Genomic DNA, 21763 nt, shown 5'->3' with positions numbered 1-21763 from the left:
AGCCCTGGATCTGACACCGGGTTGAGCTGGGTCTGACTTCCCACGGTTCTTTGTGGGAGGCCGGGAATCCAGAAACCTGGTCTGTGGGAATCATTTCCCTCCATTTGTCATTGCCTGGATCGGATGGGCAGGAACCTACCTCTCTTCCCAGGAATGGCTGGATCTGGAGAAAGCATTTAGAACATTCCACATCTGTTTTCATGAGGCACAGGAAAAAGAATGCCCCGTGGCCTCCAACCAAACCTCAGCAGAAGGTCCTGTGAACTCCCCCAAAACGGTCGTGTTTTCTACATATTTCATCTTACGGAATGCTGGTAGAATGTCTTTGCTTTCCTTAGTTGGCATTAGTCACGCCATCCCTGTACATGACCATCCTCATTCTGAACTTTCAACTCCTTCTTCGTCTCCACTTAATGCATTAGAAGTGGAACCTCGTCTGATCCAGGAAAGATGTCTTAGATTCCGTATCTTCTCACTAGTTTTCAGCCCACAAAGTTATTATCTCATGCAGCTTCTTCTTTCTTGGTGGCACAGGTGCCTCACCTGGTTGTCTGCGCTGTCATCCTTCGTGGTTCCTTCACTGCCGCCCCCAGTCGGAGTTGTAGAAAATGCATCTTGGTTTGCACATGTGCCCCCTGATACCAGGCCTCTAGGGGCATGTGCAATAATGATCGATTTCTTTTAAATGTCCCAGAGACGAGTGCAGTCAACCCTCAACAGGCAACAGGGCTCCTGGTGTGCTGTCCTAAGCTGTGGGAGGGGTTGCTGTCTCTCACCAGCCACCAGCGTACCTCCTTCCTCCCCTGACGCACCAGTTCACAAGCACCTCTACACCCCACAGCACTGCTTCTCTCCCTCCTGTGATCCATGTCTGCAACCTCGTGCCCCACAACACAACCTGCTACCATCTCCACCCACCCAGGAACCCCTTATTTGTACACAGCACAAATCCTACAAATCCTACAAAGCATACCTTTCTCTGACGCTCTGACCCCAGATATCCAAGTCAGTTTGCAATTCCTTAGCATTTCTGTGTGTGTGTGTGTGTGTGTGTGTGTGTGTGATTGGGTGGAGGTAAGCATGCCTAGTAATGCTGCATGTAACATTACCTGCACGTTTTCATGTTCGCATTGTTAGTGCTATTGTGCATTTTCATTTCTGTTGATCAATGATCATTCTCTTTTTAATGTTTATTTATTTTGAGAGAGAGAGAATGAGTGTGTGTGTGTGTGTGTGTGTGTGCATGAGCTGGGAAAAGGGTGCAGAGAGAGTGGGAGAGAGAGAATCCCAAGCAGGCTCTGTGCTGTCAGCTCACAGCCTGATGAGGGGGCTCGAACTCACAAATCATGAGATCACGACCTGAGTCTAAATCAAGAGTCAGCCACTTAACCGACTAAGCCACCCAGGCACCCCAATCCAATCTCATTCTTAACCCTTAGGTCAAGGTCTTTTTCTCCTCATTCCTTCCTCCTGCCAGCTCTTCTGTTGATTGCTTCAGGGTGAGTGGAATAAACCATGGTGATGGAGGAGATGCTCCAGCCAGCCAATGCATTAACCCTACTAATGCCTCTTGAGATGACCCCAGAGTCAGGGTGAACTTCCAGTGTCTTTCCAGCCATAGCAACCATAGCCCCTTGGACAAAATGAGAGCTAGTCCAAGAAGAGAGGGGCAGTTTACAGATGACAGCCCTCCCTGGAGTGAATCTCTTCAGGCTGCTCCAAATACACATCCAGAAATCATTATCAAAAACATAGCAGCAGTTTCCATGTTTCGCCACCTTCGTGCTCCTAAATGTTGTACTCTTCCTAAAGAATCCTCCCCGTATCAGTACATGGAGTAGTTCTCTACATGAAGACCTACAGGGTTGTCCCTCTAGTCTAGATGCTTCCACCACAGAGATTTCACTGTAGATCTGGTATCATCTAGCTGAGCTTCTCTTACAGATTGAGCTTACTGGGCCCAGTGCCCAAACAGAATGTGGTTTTATTTCCATCCCCACATCCAGCCAACAACATCTTGAAAAACCAACTCTATGTCACCACCAAAGTTAAATCTTTCCTCCAGATGCTGGGGTTGCTTTCAGTATCAGTATGGTCCCCTTTGCACCAAATCCCCCTTTTGAGAATCCTTTCTAATCTAGCAGAGTCATTTTTTTTTCAATCTGCTGACAGTGTCTTTCCCCTTCTCTAAAAACCTATTGTTTTCTTTATCGTATTCAGATGTTTCCTTCTCACTTTCGAGATTTCTTGCTTATTTATCCTGGGCCATCCAGACTCTCCACTCTCTTCCCTTTCTCCTTGCCTAAGCATCTTCCTTGGCCAAGCTAACACAAAGGGAAAAGAGAGGGAATCGTGCTTCCCAATGCTTGAGAAACTTGGCAGTATACTGTGGTTGAGTGTTGACATATACTGTCGGCATGGATCTGAGATGAGATGTCGGGTGTATTTATCGGCCTTGCCCAGGTAAATACTCTGTGACTCTTCCAGTGGAGTAAAGATTTGGTTCCATCATAGACCTAGTGTATTTAGACACCTATACAGACACTCAAGGTTACAGAGCATGCGACGTCCTGGCCTAGCACTTAACAGCTTACAAATGCTATAACGAATGAATTCTCATTAAGTAAGCAGAAAGAGTGTTTCTGCATGCTTTTTCCCCTGAGAGTGTTGTCTCCTCATTTCCATATTTCCAGATCTACCTGAGTGTTGTTTAACTTCCTTCGTTTTCCTCCCACTGTAATAGGAATTCGCAAAAACTGTAGCAAGCAAGATTTTGTTCCCAAGTCTGGCCCCCCGTACCACTGATCTGCCAGTCACTTTTCTGTTCCTCCAAAGAGACCATTGCTTACAGTATTATGTAGCTAGACCCTCCTCAGCTTCCAGAAACAGAAGCTCCACTTGTAACCCAGTTAAGAAAGCTGTAATTAAAAGGAAACATAATAAAGTTCAGCTGTTCCGTGTTTAAACAGCCCAATGCACAGCATGTTCATTCTCTGTGTTAAAAGGGAAAGAAAACGAAGGGAACAAAAATAACCCATAATCCTCTGTGGCTTTGTCACATATCTTCACACTTCTCAGGAGACTATGATTCAACCCAGCGGCTCCTTGGTTTACATTCTTTGTAATGTGCACGCAATCTGGTTCACAGTTCATTCCCCGCATCTTTATCCCGATGGCAAATGTCTGTATGGAACGACCACTGCTATTACATACTTCAAACAATGCCTCTCGACCCACAGTTGATGGCGGACACTGCCACCCATTTTGCTAGCTTTTCACCTGATACTTCGATTAGAAAAATGGTTGTTCTTCTCGAGAGTAAAAGTTTAAAATGTCCTTGCTTATTTTATTTGAAAACAACTCTCTGACAGTGCAAGCTAGCACATAGGTCCAATTCTAGCTGAAGTACTTATCTGTGTTGCAGGTATATAAAGATCACCTTGGCTCTTAGTCTGTCATAGGTTCTTTGGGTTCTGAGCTGCTTCTGTCTCCTAAGCTTACACCTGTCCTTCTTGAACCTTGTCCCCAGTGGAGCCATCCCTTAGGATTGGATCAAGTGGGCAAGTGAACTCTTTAGCAGCAGGCCTGTTCTCTGACTATAGATTGGGTCTTTCTTTATCACAAAACTCTTACCCATCCCTCCTGAGAGAAGCCATGTCTGTCTACCATTTCTAATACACCGGTTTATCCATTCGAGTAGCGTTTGCTCAAAATCATTCAATTAACATCAAATACTTCAGTTCTCCTATTCTGCACTCTGTCCCTAATTTGCTCCCAAATGACCCTCTCTTTTCTCTGTCACAACAATCTAGACCATGAAGCACATCTGAAGAGGTTTCAGGGAAATAATAAAAAGCCTAAACAACACTTTGTATATTCATTATTTTAAGAAAATGAATTTTAAACCAGATTCTAGAAGGCATTTTCCTTCCTACCACTGTTTCCTGACCTCCACCCAGCAACTCCTGCCTTCCATGTAAATATCCTTTTCGGCCCTATACTGTGCTTGCTTCATTCCAAGACAGAAAACTATTCATGATCAAACCGTAATCGGTGTTTAGCATTTTTCCTTAAGTTTGCTGTACATGCTGAACTTGAATGAACAGCTTGTGAACGACTCCCTTAATTCATTGACATTCAGCAGCTCAGTGTTTTGGAAGCTTCTCACATAACACTTCCCCCTTGGTGACTACTAGATTTTGGTTGGTGTTTTTATAATTACACACAGAGTGGAATGGAATCATGTGCTAGGGGAGGAGCCTGGAAACGTCTCTAAAGAGGACAGTGGCGTGATACCCACCATTGGATCTCATTATGGAGAGATGGTGGTACTTTGGACCCTTCTTTAAAGAAAGACTTGACCAAATCATGATCCAATGCCCTGCTGCCCAAAATATGCAAGCAGTAGCTGCTGGCTTAAAGTATTTTCACTCTCGTCCCATTTTTGAAGCTTTTTAGGACATTATGACTTGGTGCATTTAACTTTAGAACCCAGTAGAAATCCAACCCTCCTCTTCTGCTCTCTGTTTACTCTGGTACACCCGTCTTTACCAGAAATGGCCACAGAGGAATGTCCCTGACATGAACTATCTGTTATGTGGGCTGTTCACAACCTTGCTTTTAACCATCTCTGCCGCACACCCCTGCAGCAACGCTCAGGCTGTGACTTTTCTACTTTCCCACTTTGTTGAAACTCAGACCAGCTCGGCGGTGTTCTCCCCTGCCCCCACCTTTTGTTTAGCCTAACGCTGCTGCACCAGCATACTCTGGCTTTGCATGTTGTGTTACTGGCTCTGAGGAAGCACATCTTGTTTAAACGTAATGCTGCTAGTGAAAATGGACTCCTACCATTTGATACTCTCACCCCAGATGAATTGGACATGGTTTCCTATGAAATGAAATCACCTTTCAGGCTAAAAGGGAGCCTGAGAAATGAGCCCTGGGGGAGAGATATGGCGTCGTTTATGAAATGGGATGCCTAAGTGGTAGGTTATTAAATTGCGTGAGGGTTGATGGTGAACTGCTGGTCTAGATTCTGTGTCCCTTGTCAGAAATTCATTTTAAAACTCAGGCAAGATTTTGGGAACCTTGTTTCCCGTGATATCTTGGTTTAACTGGGAGCACATGCCCTGGAAGTGACTACCAGAGGCTGCTCGCCATATTGATGGACTGAGAAACACTTCACAGACTCTCTCTCTCTCAAGTTCCCCTTGATATGCTTTCCATTTGTGTACCTCCCTACCCCTTTAGAGCTTTCTGGTCCAGAGCATTTGAAACTGTAGTAGTGGATGAGGGAGACACGCACACACACACACACACACACACACGTGCGCGCATGCACACATGCAGAGGAGTGAGAAGTATAAAAAATTACAACCATAAAACTAGCCAGAAATGCTTTTTGATATAAAAAATGAGTAATAAGAAAACACAATCTACATGTCATATGTAATTTATGTAAATTTTATGCCACTCAGCCCATGAAATGATTATGTCTTTCATCACGAGACCCTGAGGAAAATGTGAGTCTCAGGCAGTGAGGGAGAGCACATAGGATTTCCCCATTTAAACAGGAACCGAAACTGGAAATCTTTGCTTGGGTGTTCTCTAAATTTTATTTTCATTCATCTTTAAACTGGAGCACACCAAAGTTTTATAGTTTGCATAATTTCTACTTTGCCTCTACCTACAAATTTCCACCTTCTAAAATAATTTCCTTATCCTCTATCCTTACCCTGCCCACCCCCCACTCCCCCACACACAAAAAAATGTGTTCTTCATATTTAAGAAAGCCAACCACCCGGTTAGGAAAACATTCTGAACATGATTTTAAGTCTGATTTAAAATATAAAGTAGTCCCCACCCAAAACAGCACAAAAAGTGGCACTCTACGCTTCCTTCTACACAAGTCTGACATATTTTATGTCGTTTCTTTGAAATTTTCCATGGCAAAGTGTTTTTGTTTTTTTTCCCTCAGAATGTACCAGTTGATAGCAAATTGTTTTCCTTTGCTCATTAGGATGGTTATTCAAAATCCCTGAATCAGCCTTACGCTTTATTTCATGTGGTTATCAACAGGAAGCACTCCCTTTGAAAGAGACACGGTGACCTGAGGCTTACTTCCCTGTTCAGCCCAGATTTTCTCCTTTTTCTCCTTCTCCTGTTCTTCAAAAGATTTTTTTTTTTTTTGGAGTGCTCCTCAGTAAATCAATTAAAGATATTAATTGGAAGATGAGTCTCTTTTTAGATGAAATTTTTGAAAAATATATCATCTCCAAGCAATTCTGTGGTCCCCTGTATCTCCATAACTTTAATTAAATGTCAAGGGCAATTATGTTCTCTCTAGCAATTAAGTAATCCTAAGTGTATATGACAGCTGCAAGCAATAAGTATTGAAATATATATGACCAGGGTTTTTTTTTTTAGTAAACCATGTGATTTATTGTGTGTCACTGTATATCAAATTCTACTAATTCAGATAAAATTCTCCTTTCCCTTAACTCATCCACTCATTTGTAATTGTAATATCATAGATATTGTATACGGTATTGTTCACTGACCAGCAAAATGAAATGTAAAGTATGTTGAATGGAAGAGAACCCAAGATTTCTTTTCTAAAATATGAAATTCAGTAAGTGAATCGCCCCGTGTGCTATGGCTAAATAAAACTACTGTCCAAGAACAAAAGTAATTGACATCATGGAATTTCAGACTAAAATAAATGGAGCTTGTGAACATATAGTGATATTTAATTAAAATCCACCCAACGTTTCTACCATTATCTTCTTTCCTCCTTAAAACAACAACAACAACAACAACTTTCATTTGGGGAAAAATCATAAACCACATTTTAGTTCACAGAGATGAAAACAGCTACAGTAATTTTAAAAAGGCCTGTGTTGTCTTAGCACATTATCAGGTATTCCTAATCCAACAGAGAGGGAAGGAAAGTTTTTTAAACTTTCACACTGATTGTTTCATAAGTTGATGTCACATAAGCCGATGTTTTCTTCTACTTCCTTCCAGATTTCATTTTGTAAATCTCCCATAAACTTTCTACCTTTTGGGGAGAAAAATAATTTGCACTGTCAGGATGGCAAAAGACAATTTTTCTGTAAATATCCCAACTTACAGATATAGAATTTTTATATGAAACTCAATTTTTTGGCTTTTTCTTATTTTCTAGTATTTATAATTTTATTTCTGACATCTAATGGAGGGGATCTGAACTCTACCAACCAGAGTTTACCATCAATCCTAAAATAGATTCAAGAGTGTCTATGTAGTGTTGTTAATAATTGAACTATTTGTTTACTTAGAATTTAATCTACTTTAGAAAAGCAGAAAGGTCTACAAATCCTTAGCATAGAAGCCATAGCCACAGGGGGTTGGAAGGCCTGCAGTTTTCTAAATATTTTACTGACTCAGTTTATGCTTCACTTCTGTAACATTAGTGCTGAGGTTTTTCTTTGCAATACATTCTTTTTTTGTGACATTTGTTATGCATTGAAGAGGCTGTGTTTTGTAATATAAATTAAGTTGGAAATAGAGGTCCCATTTAAGATGTACAAAACTGAGCCAGAGGGTTGCCTGTCAAAAAATATTTCTATATAAGAGTTCCCTTTAAAGCTATATGCTTCAATAGACGTAATAACTTCTCAGATATGCTAATTTCATGTTGTTTTTGTGAAATCATCAGGGGGGAATTTTGACAGCTCTTTTGACGCAGAGAAGGGTGTTGGGACCATTGTCATTGCCAAACCTTTGGATGCGGAGCAGAGGTCCATCTATAATATGAGTGTGGAAGTCACCGATGGGACAAATGTTGCTGTCACTCAGGTAAGATGTCAAATTACTAAATGGTGAGAATGCCAAACGATCTGCTAAAGTCAGTGGTGCAAGTGATTAGACAATGTGTTGAAAGTAGTAAATTATGTCCACGGATTTCTACCGTATTTAAAACAATCGTCTGAGAGAACAACCTAGCAAAAAGATTGTATCAATGGTATTGTACAACTTAGCCATCTCCTTCAAGAGATTGTGACTGTTCATGCATGGAAGAGGGATATGTATTTGCTTCCTGATCATTTACTGTAGATTTCTCTCTTTGACAACAAAGTCAGCTGTCCTTGAATTTAAAAGAAAGAGGGCATGTATATTGTCTGAGTCAACACATCATTATATTCTTCACCTTTTCACGTGTCGGTCTCAGAGAGTTAGAGCTAGAGGCACCTAAGAGTCCAAATTCATTTCACAAACTAAGATGAGTGATATATCCACAGCCTTACTTGAGAACAAGGACTGAGAGTTAGATTCCCTGCCTCCCATCTCTTGTTCTAGCCTCTATGCCATTGGTCCCTTATCCTGGCCACACAGTAAGGTGCTCTGGTTGTGGGGGCCCCGGGTGTTGAAACCACTGAAGCCTGGGCCGCACCCTCAGAGACCCTGCATGATCCTGCTTGTTAGCAGCTGGGGATGAGGACCATTGCTTGAACTCTGGTATGTGAGTGTTTATGAAAGGGCCTTGAGAGCAAGGAGGAGGAGAACATATGTGGGTGAGACTAACACGATGTTAGATATCAATATGGGGCAGATTTACCCTAAATATGAGAGGATTTTTTTGTTTTCTGTTTTAGCATCAGAGACCTTAGGCCAGTTATGGCAGAGGACTGGCCCACACGCATATCCTAAAATCTTTCCATTCTCCTTACTTCTGTCTCCTGTTCTCATGACCCCAGAGGCCATCACTAGTTAATCAAGGTCCTTTTTCCTGCTCAGCCCAAATGTGCCCTGAGACTCCTCAACACAAAGGTTCAGGAAGTGAAGATGAAATTTTTGCCAACCCTAAAGTAAGCAAATGTTGATTGGTTTGAAACTTGTTGTAAGCTTGGGATGCCTGGGTGGCTCAACTGGTTAAATGGACAGCTCTTGATTTCGGCCCAGGTTATGATCACATGGTTCATGGGTTCAAGCCCCCCATCGGGCTCTGCACTGACAGCCTGCTTGGGATTCTCTCTCTCTCTCTCTCTCCCTCTCTCTCCCTCTGCCCCTCCCCTACTCTCTTGCACACTCTCTTTCTCTCTCTCTCTCTCAAAATAAATTTAAAAAAACATGGTTTAAGTTCTTGTAACTATGTAGTTTTAAAAAGGAGAAAGGAGGATTATTTCATGCACTGCCTCTTAGTTTGAATTGGTTTCAAAAATACTATGAGACTTTCTCCTTTGACGCTGTTCATAATCATAAAATGGTGGAATTTTAAAGAAACATGAGAGTTCATCTTTACTTTTTACTTTTTTACTTTACCTTTTCCTTTTCACTCAAATAAACTGAAACCCAGAAAGGGGACATGACATGCACATGACAGGGCAGCCATGTGTGGTGACTCCTAATCCTTCAACCTGTGTCTTTCCCTAGGATGACCATAAGACCCTAATTGCCTGAGAGAGACCCACTTACACCTGTTACACTGGTGTAACTCCCATTCACTCTTAAAGTGCCTCAGTTGGGACAATAAATTCTATGCCCACCTACTTAAATCTGTACTGCTTCAGAGTATTTTCTTTTTTTTTTTTTTTAATTTTTGGGGGAGGAGGGGGGAGACAGACACAGAGTGTGAATGGGGGAAGGGCAGAGAGAGAGGGAGACACAGAATCTGAAGCAGGTTCCAGGCTCTGAGCTGTCAGCACAGAGTCCAACACAGGGCTCAAGCCCATGAACCACGAGATCATGACCTGAGCCAAAGTCAGATGATCAACCTACTGAGCCACCCAGGTGCCCCCAGAGTATTTTCAAGACTAAAATACAGATTCCTGGAAAGGACACCATGGTTGAGATCCTATGGGAATCACACAATCTAAAAGCAAGCCCCAAAGACTGATACAAAACAACCCACTTGCAATATTTCTAAGTCTTTATTGCTAATTCACTTTTTAAATTAGCCATTCCTTAGCAAAGCCAACCTCAACTTCTTGGCATCACTTAAAAATACAAGACCAAGTTGAGTAAAATACAAAGAAAGCATGGAACCATATTCATTTCCATACTTTTTTCCAGGGTTTTATAACAATTGGATTAAATGGCAATTCAGTGTGCCTAGAATGTTACAGATACACATTAAGTATGTTTAAAATGAGTGAATGGATAGCAGGTGGTAACATATTCAGCGGGGCCTACATGGCAGTTATGCTGGATCTTCAAAGCACAGAACTGATTCATGGTAACCAGAAAAACAAAAAAATTATCAGTGAGCCTCTTCTTGTAGAATTTTTTTAGGACCAGACCAGAAATCATTTAACAGTATGTATTCCGCAAATATTTCTTGGGTTCACACCATGTGCTAGGAGGTGTGCTAGATGCCTGAGGTCACGGTGACTCAGAGTTTTAAAACCAGATGACTGATGTGCACACCCTTTTTAAAAACTAACTTGAAAGCGTACATTATAAGATTCTGAATGTACACATTGTTCAAGTTCTGCTTTGGTTGATTTTCTATCAGCCTAATGTGGGATTAGACCTCTCTCCAGAGCAGTTGGGAAGAGGTGGAGAATCCAGGTGAACTTAGATGTTTCCCTTGGCAAGGCCAAACTAAGTAGGTCGACGAAGGGTATCAGGAGATTTTCTTTCAAAAGCTTCGAAGCCGCTCTGTGTCTCCAGGGCCATGACCTTCTCAGTAAGTGAGAACTAACCATTTCCAAGGTATAAACTTGTGCACGATCAGTATTACCACCAGAAAACCATTACTCTGTCCATAAGGCCGCGTTCAGGCCTAAGTACCAACCCCCCCAGAGCCCCTGTCAATCCAGGCCTCTGCTTCTCTTTGCCACAGCCCCTCCAACAATAGAGAGAAAAGAGGTTCTCTCAATTAATCCAAGCCCTCTGTATCAAGGACATGTTTACAAAAAGATTATTTTGGTAAAGAAAAGGCATTCTAGATCTCTTTTAGAAACCACCAAAGCGTGTTCCAACCCATGACCCTAGGCAACTTAATGATTCCACCATCAAACAGATACCCTTCACCATATAACTAAGTAAATGTTTTGTAGCCCCAAAACACCTGTCCAGTTTCCCTTTGGGAACTTTCCTCTACCTTGTTCCTTTGGAATCATAAAACATCTATGACAAGGGCTTCAAATCAGCCAGAAACAACATGTTGAATTTCACTTCACAAATGTCACACAAATCAGAGCCTCGGGGATCTCCGTGTCTACATGAAAACTCTTCCTTCATCTTCAGTTTTGTTCTGTTGTCCCAACTTGTAGGATTCTTGTGCCTCAGAGCTACAATATCTGGTGGCAAATAAACATCCTTTTCCTCACTGAGATCCCCTAGCGTGAGTACAGAATATAAAATATATAAAACGGTCCTGTGGATTTCACGTTGCAAAGATTCAGATGTCCTAAATGAGCCCATAAGCAGGTGACTTTCTCCAGCTGGAATGGGAAGAGAGGCAGCCAGAGGGGATGTCAGAGATTCCAAATGTGAGATGATTGGAAACATCATCACTAGTTCAGGTACGGAGGGGGCGGTGTGACAAGGAATGCAGGCAGCCTTGAGGTGCTAAGAGGTGCTCCAGCCGACAGCCCACAAGGAAACGGGGACCCCGGGCCTAGAACCTCAGGGAACTAAATTTCATTAACAATCTAAATGAGCCTGGAGCGGATTCACCCCCAGAGTTTCTGGAAAGGAACGCAGCCCTGCTGACCCCTTGATTTTGGCTTTGTGAGACTCTAAGTAGAAAACACAGGTGAGCCACACTATACTCCCAACTACTGACTTACAGAGCGAGGAGGTAATAAATGTGTGTCGTTTTAAGCCAAGTTTGTGGTAATTTGTTATGTTAGAAATAGGAAATAGAAATAGGAAACTATTTTGCGGGAAAGGCAAAGCAGGGTTTTGTAACTCGAGTAGGGCAGAGTTCAGACATAAGTAGTTGGATTCCAGAGCCTGCTTTCTCAACCACTGCCCTGTGCCACCTTCTCAAAGGCAAGGCTAAGTCTTTGCTACCTTTGCTAAATGTTTGCAGGAAGAGAACTTACCTGGCTCTGCTAATTATGAGGGGAATACTTTTTTTTAAATAGGTTTATTTATCTACCTTTGAGAGAGAGAGGGAGCGTGTATACAAGTGGGGGAGAAGCAGAGAGAGAGAAGAGAAAGAGAATCCCAAGCAGGATCCATGCTATCGGCACCATCGGCGCCAAGCCCATCACAGGGCTCGATCCCGTGAACCGTGAGATCACGACCTGAGCAGAAATCAAGATGTGGGTGCTTAACTGAGTGAGCCACCCAGGTACCCCTGAGGAGGACACTTCTTAAGATGGCTGCCTGGGGAACATAGTGCCATCTGCGGCCATTAGAATGTCTCAGAGCCAGCCATGCATCCTGGGCATGGAGCAAAATACCTCAACCTCCTTATAGCCTCCACTCAAGCGGCTGAGTTTATGGGCCACAGGGGTGCACATCACCAAGGAGGAGAAATTATGGGTTTTCACAACTTTCCCCATACCTCTATCCAACCCACATGAGCTACTGCATCTTCACAGCAAATTTAAGAAAGTCTAGAGCATGACTCTTCCAAAGGATCAATGGATAGAAATATGTAGTAATATATAATGCCTGCTATTTGCATAATAAGACTTAACAAGCTTCATTCTTAAGTTTCATTTCCTTGTCTTACTGAGAGTAGTTATATCAAATATTATCATTACATTTATTTTTCTAGTAAAAAACTCACACAGATTGCTTAGGTGGACACCCTTGGTGTACACAGGTAAAGAGGTCGAAACCCACTTTTTCCTTCTCAAGATCAGATATATCTTAGAAACTCCACCCTACACATCTATATATACACAATATACAATTCACTAGAGGAAGCATTTGGTATAAAGGAGGGAATACTGACCTTGAATCAGGTGACCCAAGTTCAAGTCAGCACTTAACCAATTCCTGTCAATGTTACCAAATAGAAGGTAGTTCTCTCTTTGTGAGACTCAGTTTTTCTGTATAATGGGGATGCTACCTTACATACTTCATGAGTTGGTGTAAGAATAAAATAAGATCTTTTGAGATATTTTCAGATCTGTGATGTGCTGGACTCATGCAAGTTTTATTATTAGTCTCATCCTCAACTTAAAATGGGAATACTATACCTGATAACTATAAAATATTGTGTATGTGGCTTTCATTGTTATTCATGAAAGACAGCAAAGATATTCATGCCCAAATAATCTAAAAATTACATTGATTTGATTCAGAGACTCATGATATGTGCTTTTGTGATTTTAATATGCTTTTCTTATTCAAGTCCTACTTTGATTTATAAACATATGAAAATCAGCTTGTATTCGTATGCTCCACAGCCAAACCTGAGATTAAAAATCTCTTTCAGATAATCTCCAAAATTCTTAGGCCCCACAAAGGCAGTTAATTGAGTTAATTAGCCACAAAGGCTTTCTGCCAAAGAGAGTGTATTCACTGGGGCTAAGAGGTCTGGGACCTGCATTCTTCAGGTTAACCTTGCCCTTCACAGCCTTGAGGAGTCCATTCTTCTTTTGTCTTTAAGCCATGTGCTGGGAATTCCTCACTGGCTTTCTTCTTCAAAAAGCAGACTTTATCTTTAAGATTTAGACTGTGTCTTCTCCTTTCCTTCCACCTTTGCACCTGCTTAAAGGCAGGTGAGGGTAAGAACAAATCACTTTTTTTTTTTCTCTTAAAATTTTTCGAGAGAGAAGGTGACAGAATGCGAGGGGGGGAGGGGCAGAGAGAGAGAGGGAGACACAGAATCTGAAGCAGGCTCCAGACTCTGAGCTGTCAGCACAAAGCCCAACACAGGGCCCGAACCCACGAACCATGAGATCATGACCTGAGCTGAAGTCGTACACTTAACCAACTGAGCCACCCAGGTGTTCCAGAAGAAATCACTTTTGCTAAAGCTGTTCCATGATTCCCTAGTTCAAGGAACTCCCAAGGGACACTTCCTTTGTCAGGAGTTTTTATCTTCCTCAGCACCTTCTCCCTCTTAGCAGGTGAAAAAGAAAGCAGCCCCAAACTTCCTTCTGTAGTTAGGTTAGGAAAATGCTGGAACTAATACAATTATATAGAGATAAAATAAAGCAGCAAACCAACTCTGAGGTAGGATTTCCTATTAAAAAAACAATAATAATGGTAAAATTTCATTGTTTGTAATAGATCCATGCCTAACAATTTGTGAGTGAATCAATTTTTGAAAATGGATTCCAGTTTTAAAGGCAGCAGGGAACTTTCTGCTTAGAATAATGTTCCTGAAATGACAGCGGTCACGTCTGTTGTCTATTGTGTCAGTTAGGATTTCGGTATAACAAGGTACGTGCTATGTACACACGCATTTGTTCACGTATGTTAGGTGCATTTATAATTAATGTGTATATAATTTCAGTGCACATGGAGATGGCATAACGGAATGAATGTAGAACTTGGCTCCATATGACCTAGTTTGAGTTTGGCCTTGCCGTTGTGACTTTGGGCACACCCCTTAACTTCTCTGATTCACATTTTTCCCATCGATAAACTAGAGACGATAAAGGTTAAGAAACAAATATGATACAGGTTTATAAATTGTAAAATAAACATAAACTGACATGATTTTTTTTTTTACTTACACATCCAAAAATAAAACTTGTAAGCTTGGGGAGAATCCAAGGAGCATTACCCTTGAAATCACAACCATAGAATATTTTAAATATGGTTTCAAAATGCCAACAGAGGCGGAACAGAGTGTCAGTACTTTGGGACTTAATTGATTCTAATGAAAGACCGAGGCCTTCCCCTGTAACTCACCCAAGGACACTTCATGCCATGAGCCTTTGTAAAGCCAGGCTTGGCACGTACCCAGACTTAGCTTAGATGAGCTTGCAAAACCCGAAGTGTTTGTGGTAGGCACCATTGGATCCAGCGCTGAAGAGACTTCCTACATTCAGGTTTCCTCCTGCTTTGATTCCATTATACTTCTTTAGGCCTTTCAATTACCATTTTGAGCACAACATCTTTGAGAGTAACTTTGCTTTGTTTGTTAGTTCAGGAGCTCACAAATGGCCCCAACTGTGGGAAATAAAAAGCAAACGAGGAGAAGGAAGTCTTTTACAGAGAAACACTTGTTCTGACTGTAGATTAGGCACAAGACAAAGCAAGCAGAAAGAGGCAAGCTTTTCAGGAGCACATCAACTTTGAAACTTCATGAAGGTCAGGGCAGCATTGCTGGCTGGAAGGGCTTTTTTATCCCGTTAATATAACTGCTTCTGTGCACACAAATATTTTAGCATCTTGACTAAGTTAACTTGAACTTTTTAAAGGAAAGAATTGGCATTCAAAGAATCTAGTATGACCTTCCAAATACAGTGGAGATAAAACAATACCTAAAACTCACAGGCACACTTCTTAGCCCTTTTTTTTAACCATAAACTGCAAGCAAATCTTGTTCCCATGTCAGGCTCACTCACTGGGCAAGTCTTCTGGGCACAGAGGCCGTAGCACTGCCCTTTTCTCTTCCTCAGAAAAGAAAAAGCACATGTGCGTCAACGTGAGTGACAATGCAGCCGCTTATAAGAATAGCCGTGGTCTGACCACATTTTAAAAAGTAAATAATTTTCTAGAATGCAGCCAAGTGCCTGCATATGTAAAAGCTTTCCCATTAGTCAGGAATAAGACCGGAATGTCACCGGCTCCAATACTATTTAACTTGTGCTAAAAGTATTAACCAATGCAAATAGGTAAGATAAAGCAAGTTGTGTTATAAAAAGGAAACGGTAGAACAAATGTAATGCTTCAACATGGACTCCTTGGCATTTGCGTATTTTGGATATATGCGTTCGGGTGCTTTTGATAATTAAGATGGTCCGCAAATTCAAGAAAACCCAACAAAGATAAAGAAGCTTTTTTAAAGTACTAGAAAAATATAAGGAAATATATGGTCATTGATCTAGTTATTGCTACTATTAACATTACTGCTATGTCCAGTGGTTTTACTGTTGTCATTGTTGTTATTGTTAAATTATGCTCTTAACATTATGATCATCATCTTTATAATCATCATTTTACCTGGATCATGGCCAAAGAGACTAAAATCTGTGGTATCACATATGTCTAAACTCTGTGTACAAAGATACTAAATATTTAACTATGACATTTATTGAGTACCTGCAATTCATTGTGTCCAGCCCTGAGCTAAATGCTGGGTATACCCTGATGATCTCTGATATTTATCTATAATCCCCAAGTCAATATTCTCAGCACCTTTGTGGTCGTTCCTGGACATGCACAGAGCAGCAAAATATTTTCCCTGCTATGGTTGAACAGAGTGATGCTCTGCCTTCCTGTTTTAGCTCTTGTACTCTATACAAGTGTCCTTTTTGCAATCTATTTAGTGCCACATTTTTTGCATTCTTGTGTTCTTTGTCAGCAATCTCACTGTTTAAAAGATCCCTCAGTGTAGGACTGAAATGCAATTCAGTGTTCCCAAGTGCAAGAAGGACATGCTGATGTGCCTTATAGACAAAATATGTGTGTTCCATGAGATTCATTCAGGCCTGAGTTATAGTGCTGTTGGCTATGAGTTAATGTTAATGAATCAACAGTATATATTAAAGTGTATTTAAACAGGAAAAAAAAAGAAAAAAGTAAAACTATCTCTCCATTTGCATGTAGTATAATTATGCATCTGTAAAGTTCAAAGGAGTACATAGAAAAGCTGCAAATGATAGGAAACTTTAGTAAAATAACAGATTATAAATTCAGCATACAAATCAATAGCGTAAATAGCAAAAAAAATAAAAGGGAAAAGATAAAATAGAAACGAAGACCCCACTTAGGATATAGCACATACATAAACTTTAAAAAGTGTGTTTTGTTTAATGTTTTATTCATTTTTGCCAGAGAGAGAGAGACAGAGTGTGAGTGGGGCAGGGGCAGAGAGAGAGGAAGACACAGAATCTGAAGCAGGTTCCGGGCTCTATGTTGTCAGCACAGAGCCCAACGCAGGGCTCACACTCACAGACTGTGAGATCATGACCTGAGTCCAAGTCAGATGCTTAACCCACTGAGCCACCCAGGCGCCCCAAAAAGTGTTTAAAATCTATTTGAGGAAAACTAAAACTCCCTGAAAAATAAAATGGTAGGTCTGAACAAATGGAAAAAGAAACTATGTCCTTGGATAGGACGACTCCATCAGAAAGGAATTAGTTCTCATGTAGTTAAACTATACTCTGACCGTAATCCAATCTAAAAGGCTGTCAGTTTTTTGTCAGTTGTTATACAAGCTGATTATAAAGTTCATTTTGAAGAACAGCAAACAAGCGTGGCCTGGAAACTCCTTGAAAAGAACAAAGGGGCTAATTTTTGCAATTAAAACACACTATAAAGCCTTTTTAATTAAAACATTTTTATGTTGACATATGAAAAGACAAAGAAACCAATTGAACAAAATAAAAAATTCAGAAATATATCATGTGCGGATGTAAACTTAGCATACAATAAAGGTGGCCTCTCAAATCAGTGGAATTTGACAGTCTTGTAAAAAGTAGCATTGACGTAAATGGAGAGCCCTGTAGAAAAAAATGAAATTGAATCCATTTCTCACATAATATAGGAAAAATTCCAAATGGAGTAGAGATGTAAATGTAAGAAAAGGGTACGTGTAAATGCTATTTTTAAAAAATGAGTGTATTCACCTATAACCTGAAAAATATAAGTATTCTAAACTATGACTTAGCATCCGGTAACAATAAGGGAAAAGGCTGATGTTTTCAATTTCATAAAAAAAAAAATAAAAGCTTTTGCATGGAAAAAAATCACCATAGCAAAATAAAGTTAAATAACAAAATTGAAATCATATTTGCAATTTATATCACCATGCTACCAAAAATAAAGAAGGAAAAGGCCATTTAACTCATAAGGAATGAGCTGATATAATTTTTACATAAAAAGAAACGCAAATGACTCTTAAGCATATGAAAAGATGCCCATCCTCACTCATAATAAGTGAAAGGCAAATTAAAAGTATACTGAAATGCTATTTCTTATCTATCAGATTGGCAAAAGATTCAAAAGTTAGAGTACATACTTTGTTGGCAAAGCTGTGGAAGACATTCATTCGTATATATTGCTATGGGAATGCAAATTAATAAAACTTTTGGGAAGAGGAATAAGGAAATAATGAACAAAACTATATAAGCACTTATCCTTTGATCCAGCACTCAGAATTCTAGGGACTCAAATATATATGGTAGCAAAAAAATAAAAAGACCTGGACACAAGGCTCTTGATGGTGCATTTTTTCTAAGGGTGAAAATTGGAAACACCTGACATGAACATCGATAGAGGAATGGTTGACTTAACTGTGATCCATCTACCCATTGGAAGAGTATCTCTATATTGCTGTGGATTGTCTTTGGAATATGATGATTCAGAGTTTCTCAACAGCAACACTGTTGACATTTTGGTTCAGATACTTCTTTGTTGCAGGGGACAGTCCTGTGCATTGTAGGGTGTTTAGCATCATCCCTGCCCCCCTACCCACTAGATTCCAGGAACACCCCCAACACCCAGTTGTAACAATGAAAAATATCTCCAGATAGTGCCAAATATCCCCTTAGGGACAAAGTTATCCTCAGTTGAGAATCATTGATATGATGTTAAGTTAAAGAGCATGGGGGGGGGGGGGGTTGTATACAATAATGTTTATGTTAACAAAAGAGATGGATAAAATGTAACATTAATCTTTAAAAAATCATTACCTGTAGGAGAAGAAGGGAATAGGGTGAAGGGGAAAGAGAAGCTAAACTACTTTGACTATACCTTTTTTGTAAATTTGACAGTGGTACTCTTACATGTAATATAAAAACAAAATTAAATGTTAAGACAAGTTTTTTTTTTCAATATATGAAATTTATTGTCAAATTGGTTTCCATACAACACCCAGTGCTCATCCCAAAAGGTGCCCTCCTCAATACCCATCACCCACCCTCCCCTCCCTCCCACCCCCCATCAACCCTCAGTTTGTTCTCAGTTTTTAAGAGTCTCTTACGCTTTGGCTCTCTCCCACTCTAACCTCTTTTTTTTTTTTTTCCTTCCCCTCCCCCATGGGTTTCTGTTAAGTTTCTCAGGATCCACATAAGAGTGAAACCATATGGTATCTGTCTTTCTCTGTATGGCTTATTTCACTTAGCATCACACTCTCCAGTTCCATCCACGTTGCTACAAAAGGCCATATTTCATTCTTTCTCATTGCCATGTAGTATTCCATTGTGTATATAAACCACAATTTTGTTAAGACAAGTTTAAAATTTTAAAGTAAATGAAAGCCAATAAACTTAAATGTGTTGGTGGCATATCTACACAGAGAAGAACTCTTCTGTGTCTTTAAACATACTAATTTGACTGTATATCCTAATTTATCCTAGTGGGATAAATCTCAAAATCAAAGGAACTAAAAATGATATTAAGTTGTTTTTGAATGATCATAGTTGTAATAGAATTACAGCACCAAAGTTGTTATTGTTATTCTGAGACTTGTGTGCATGTATTTCATATAAAACTGAGTAATTGTGATGATGTCTTTGAGCATGAGAAATTTCAACATAGGGTCTTAGCCTGGGATACAGATATAAAAAGAATGAGATTAAGTAAAAACCTTGATGCCCTAATTTTGAATTGGATGTGTCAGTATGAACTCATGAAATAATTATCAACAGCAAAAAACTCTCGCTGACTCTGTCCATTGAAGCAAACTAAACACAATAGTAAATCCAACAGCAATGATCATTCCTAGCACCACTTCTAACTAAAAAGATATCATTGTTTTTTGGAGAAATAGATATTACAAGACTGGGTCAGAAAATGTACAAGGTGACCCTGGAAAAAAATCACCAGTAGCAATTATTAGAAAGCAAAGAAGCTATCAAAGACTACTAGGATTGTGTCAAAAGATCTCATGAGCCAACTTGAAGAGGCTCCCATTGGCCAAGGAAGGGCCATTTGTGCATCAATAAGTATAATAACTGCAATGGACAGAAACATCAGCTGTGATTAAATTCATGAGCTCGTACTGACACTTGAGAAAAAATGCTTCGTTGGTCACTTTGGGAAGAGCTGAAGAACAAACTATCATTTTGAGATGATAAATAAAGGGAAAGAATTAAGTATTCATTATGACTTCACTATCTGAATTGTCCTTCAGAGTAACGAAATATTTGGAGAGAAGTTTCTTGTTAGAACTATTCTAGCTAATAAATGAGGAATAAACCACAGAATTCAAACCTTACCATTTTGTATTTTTAATGAATAAATGTCATCTATGTAATGATCATCAGGGGTTGCCAATACCACTTAACAAGAGTGGGAACTAGGTATTGCAGACAGAACTACAATATATATCCAGATGTAAAAAAAAAAAAAAAAAAGGAAAAGGAAATTGAGCATGAATCTTACCAAATCTCCTAGATCAAACTATCAGTTTATAAGAAATACAGGGAACAGAGGCACATGGAGAACAAAACCAAGGGGAAGCAATGAGCAAAATTCAACCTGTGGGAATTAAAGAGAAAATGGTGGAGTTTATTTACCACCACGAGCAATGATATAATATAAAACAATATAATATAAAAATTGCAAGGAAATAAAAGGAGACAGAAGGAGAATCTATACATTAAAAGATAATTAAGGGCACCTGCAGTTAAGTGGATCAATTCTTGATCTCAGCTCAGGTCATGATCTCATGGTTCGTGGGATCAAGCCCCGCATAGGGCTCTACGCTGACGGTGCGGAGCCTATTTGGGATTCTCTGTCTCCCTCTCTCTCTGCCCCTCCCCCCGTGTATGCGCTCTCTCTCTCTAAATAAATAAATAAATAAACTTAAAGAAAAAAGATAATTACAGGGCATATCAACCAACTGCAGTGTTTGGACCTTATTTGAATAGTCTGATGTTTTAAAATACGTTTGTAAACATACATGACACAGTAAAAAATTATAGAAGCATAAACACCCTGAATATTTAATATTAAGGAATCCTTGTTTTCTCTGTTTAAGGGCAGTGATGGTAGTGTGTGTGTTTATTTTAAGGATCCCTGTCTTTTGGAGTTACGTACTGAAATTATGGGATTTGCTTCCCACTAATAGGGGGAGCAGATGGAGGTGAACCACTATATATAGGAAACAAGATGAGCCATAAATTGATCACAGTCAAAGCCGAGCTATAAATATGTGAGGGTTCATTAATCTATGACCTAGCTCTTTTATTGGTGTTTCTTACTTATGTCTGCCTGAAATGTTTTATAATGAAATGCCTGACAAAAGAAAACAACCCGGGGACTTCCTGTTTCAGCCGCCATCCGTGCCGTGTTCTTCGCGAGACCCCTCCCGTCTGAAGGAGAGCCACTGTGTGGGGCCCCTGCAGCTGAGGAGTTCTGACTGCTCTGAGGATGCCGCATCGTGTCCATGCCTCCCCTTCTTCCGCCTCTTTGTTACTCTTCCCACCCTGTCACTGTTTCCACAGTACCTCCACCCGGAGGAGCTCATAACAGAACTTAAGACAACAGGAACTTAACAAACTAAGGTCACCTTGTGATCTCTTACATTGTGCCTCAAATAGGCCTGTGGAATTATCACCCCCAGGGGGCTGTCTCAGCTGCTCAATTAATAGTGAGAATATTGATTAGCTCATAGTTTATGTTCCTGCTAATGTGAACCACTGGTTTATTGTCAACCTCTAATTACAGAGTGTTTTCATACGAGATCTTC

General features: G+C 40.2%; 1 protein-coding gene across 1 annotated transcript in view; it reads left to right on the top strand.

Moving 5' to 3' along the window:
- LOC122231475 (protocadherin Fat 3-like) overlaps window positions 1-21763 on the top strand; it is a 266472-nt gene that overhangs the window by 234195 nt on the left and 10514 nt on the right. The window contains exon 6 of the mRNA XM_042959600.1: window positions 7700-7839. Coding sequence (XP_042815534.1) covers window positions 7700-7839 — 140 coding nt within the window. The remainder of the gene's footprint in view (window positions 1-7699; window positions 7840-21763) is intronic.

The sequence above is a fragment of the Panthera tigris genome, chromosome D1, assembly GCF_018350195.1.
Source record: "Panthera tigris isolate Pti1 chromosome D1, P.tigris_Pti1_mat1.1, whole genome shotgun sequence".
NCBI classification, from domain to species: Eukaryota; Metazoa; Chordata; class Mammalia; order Carnivora; family Felidae; genus Panthera; species Panthera tigris.
This window is presented reverse-complemented; position numbering and strand designations above follow the sequence as displayed.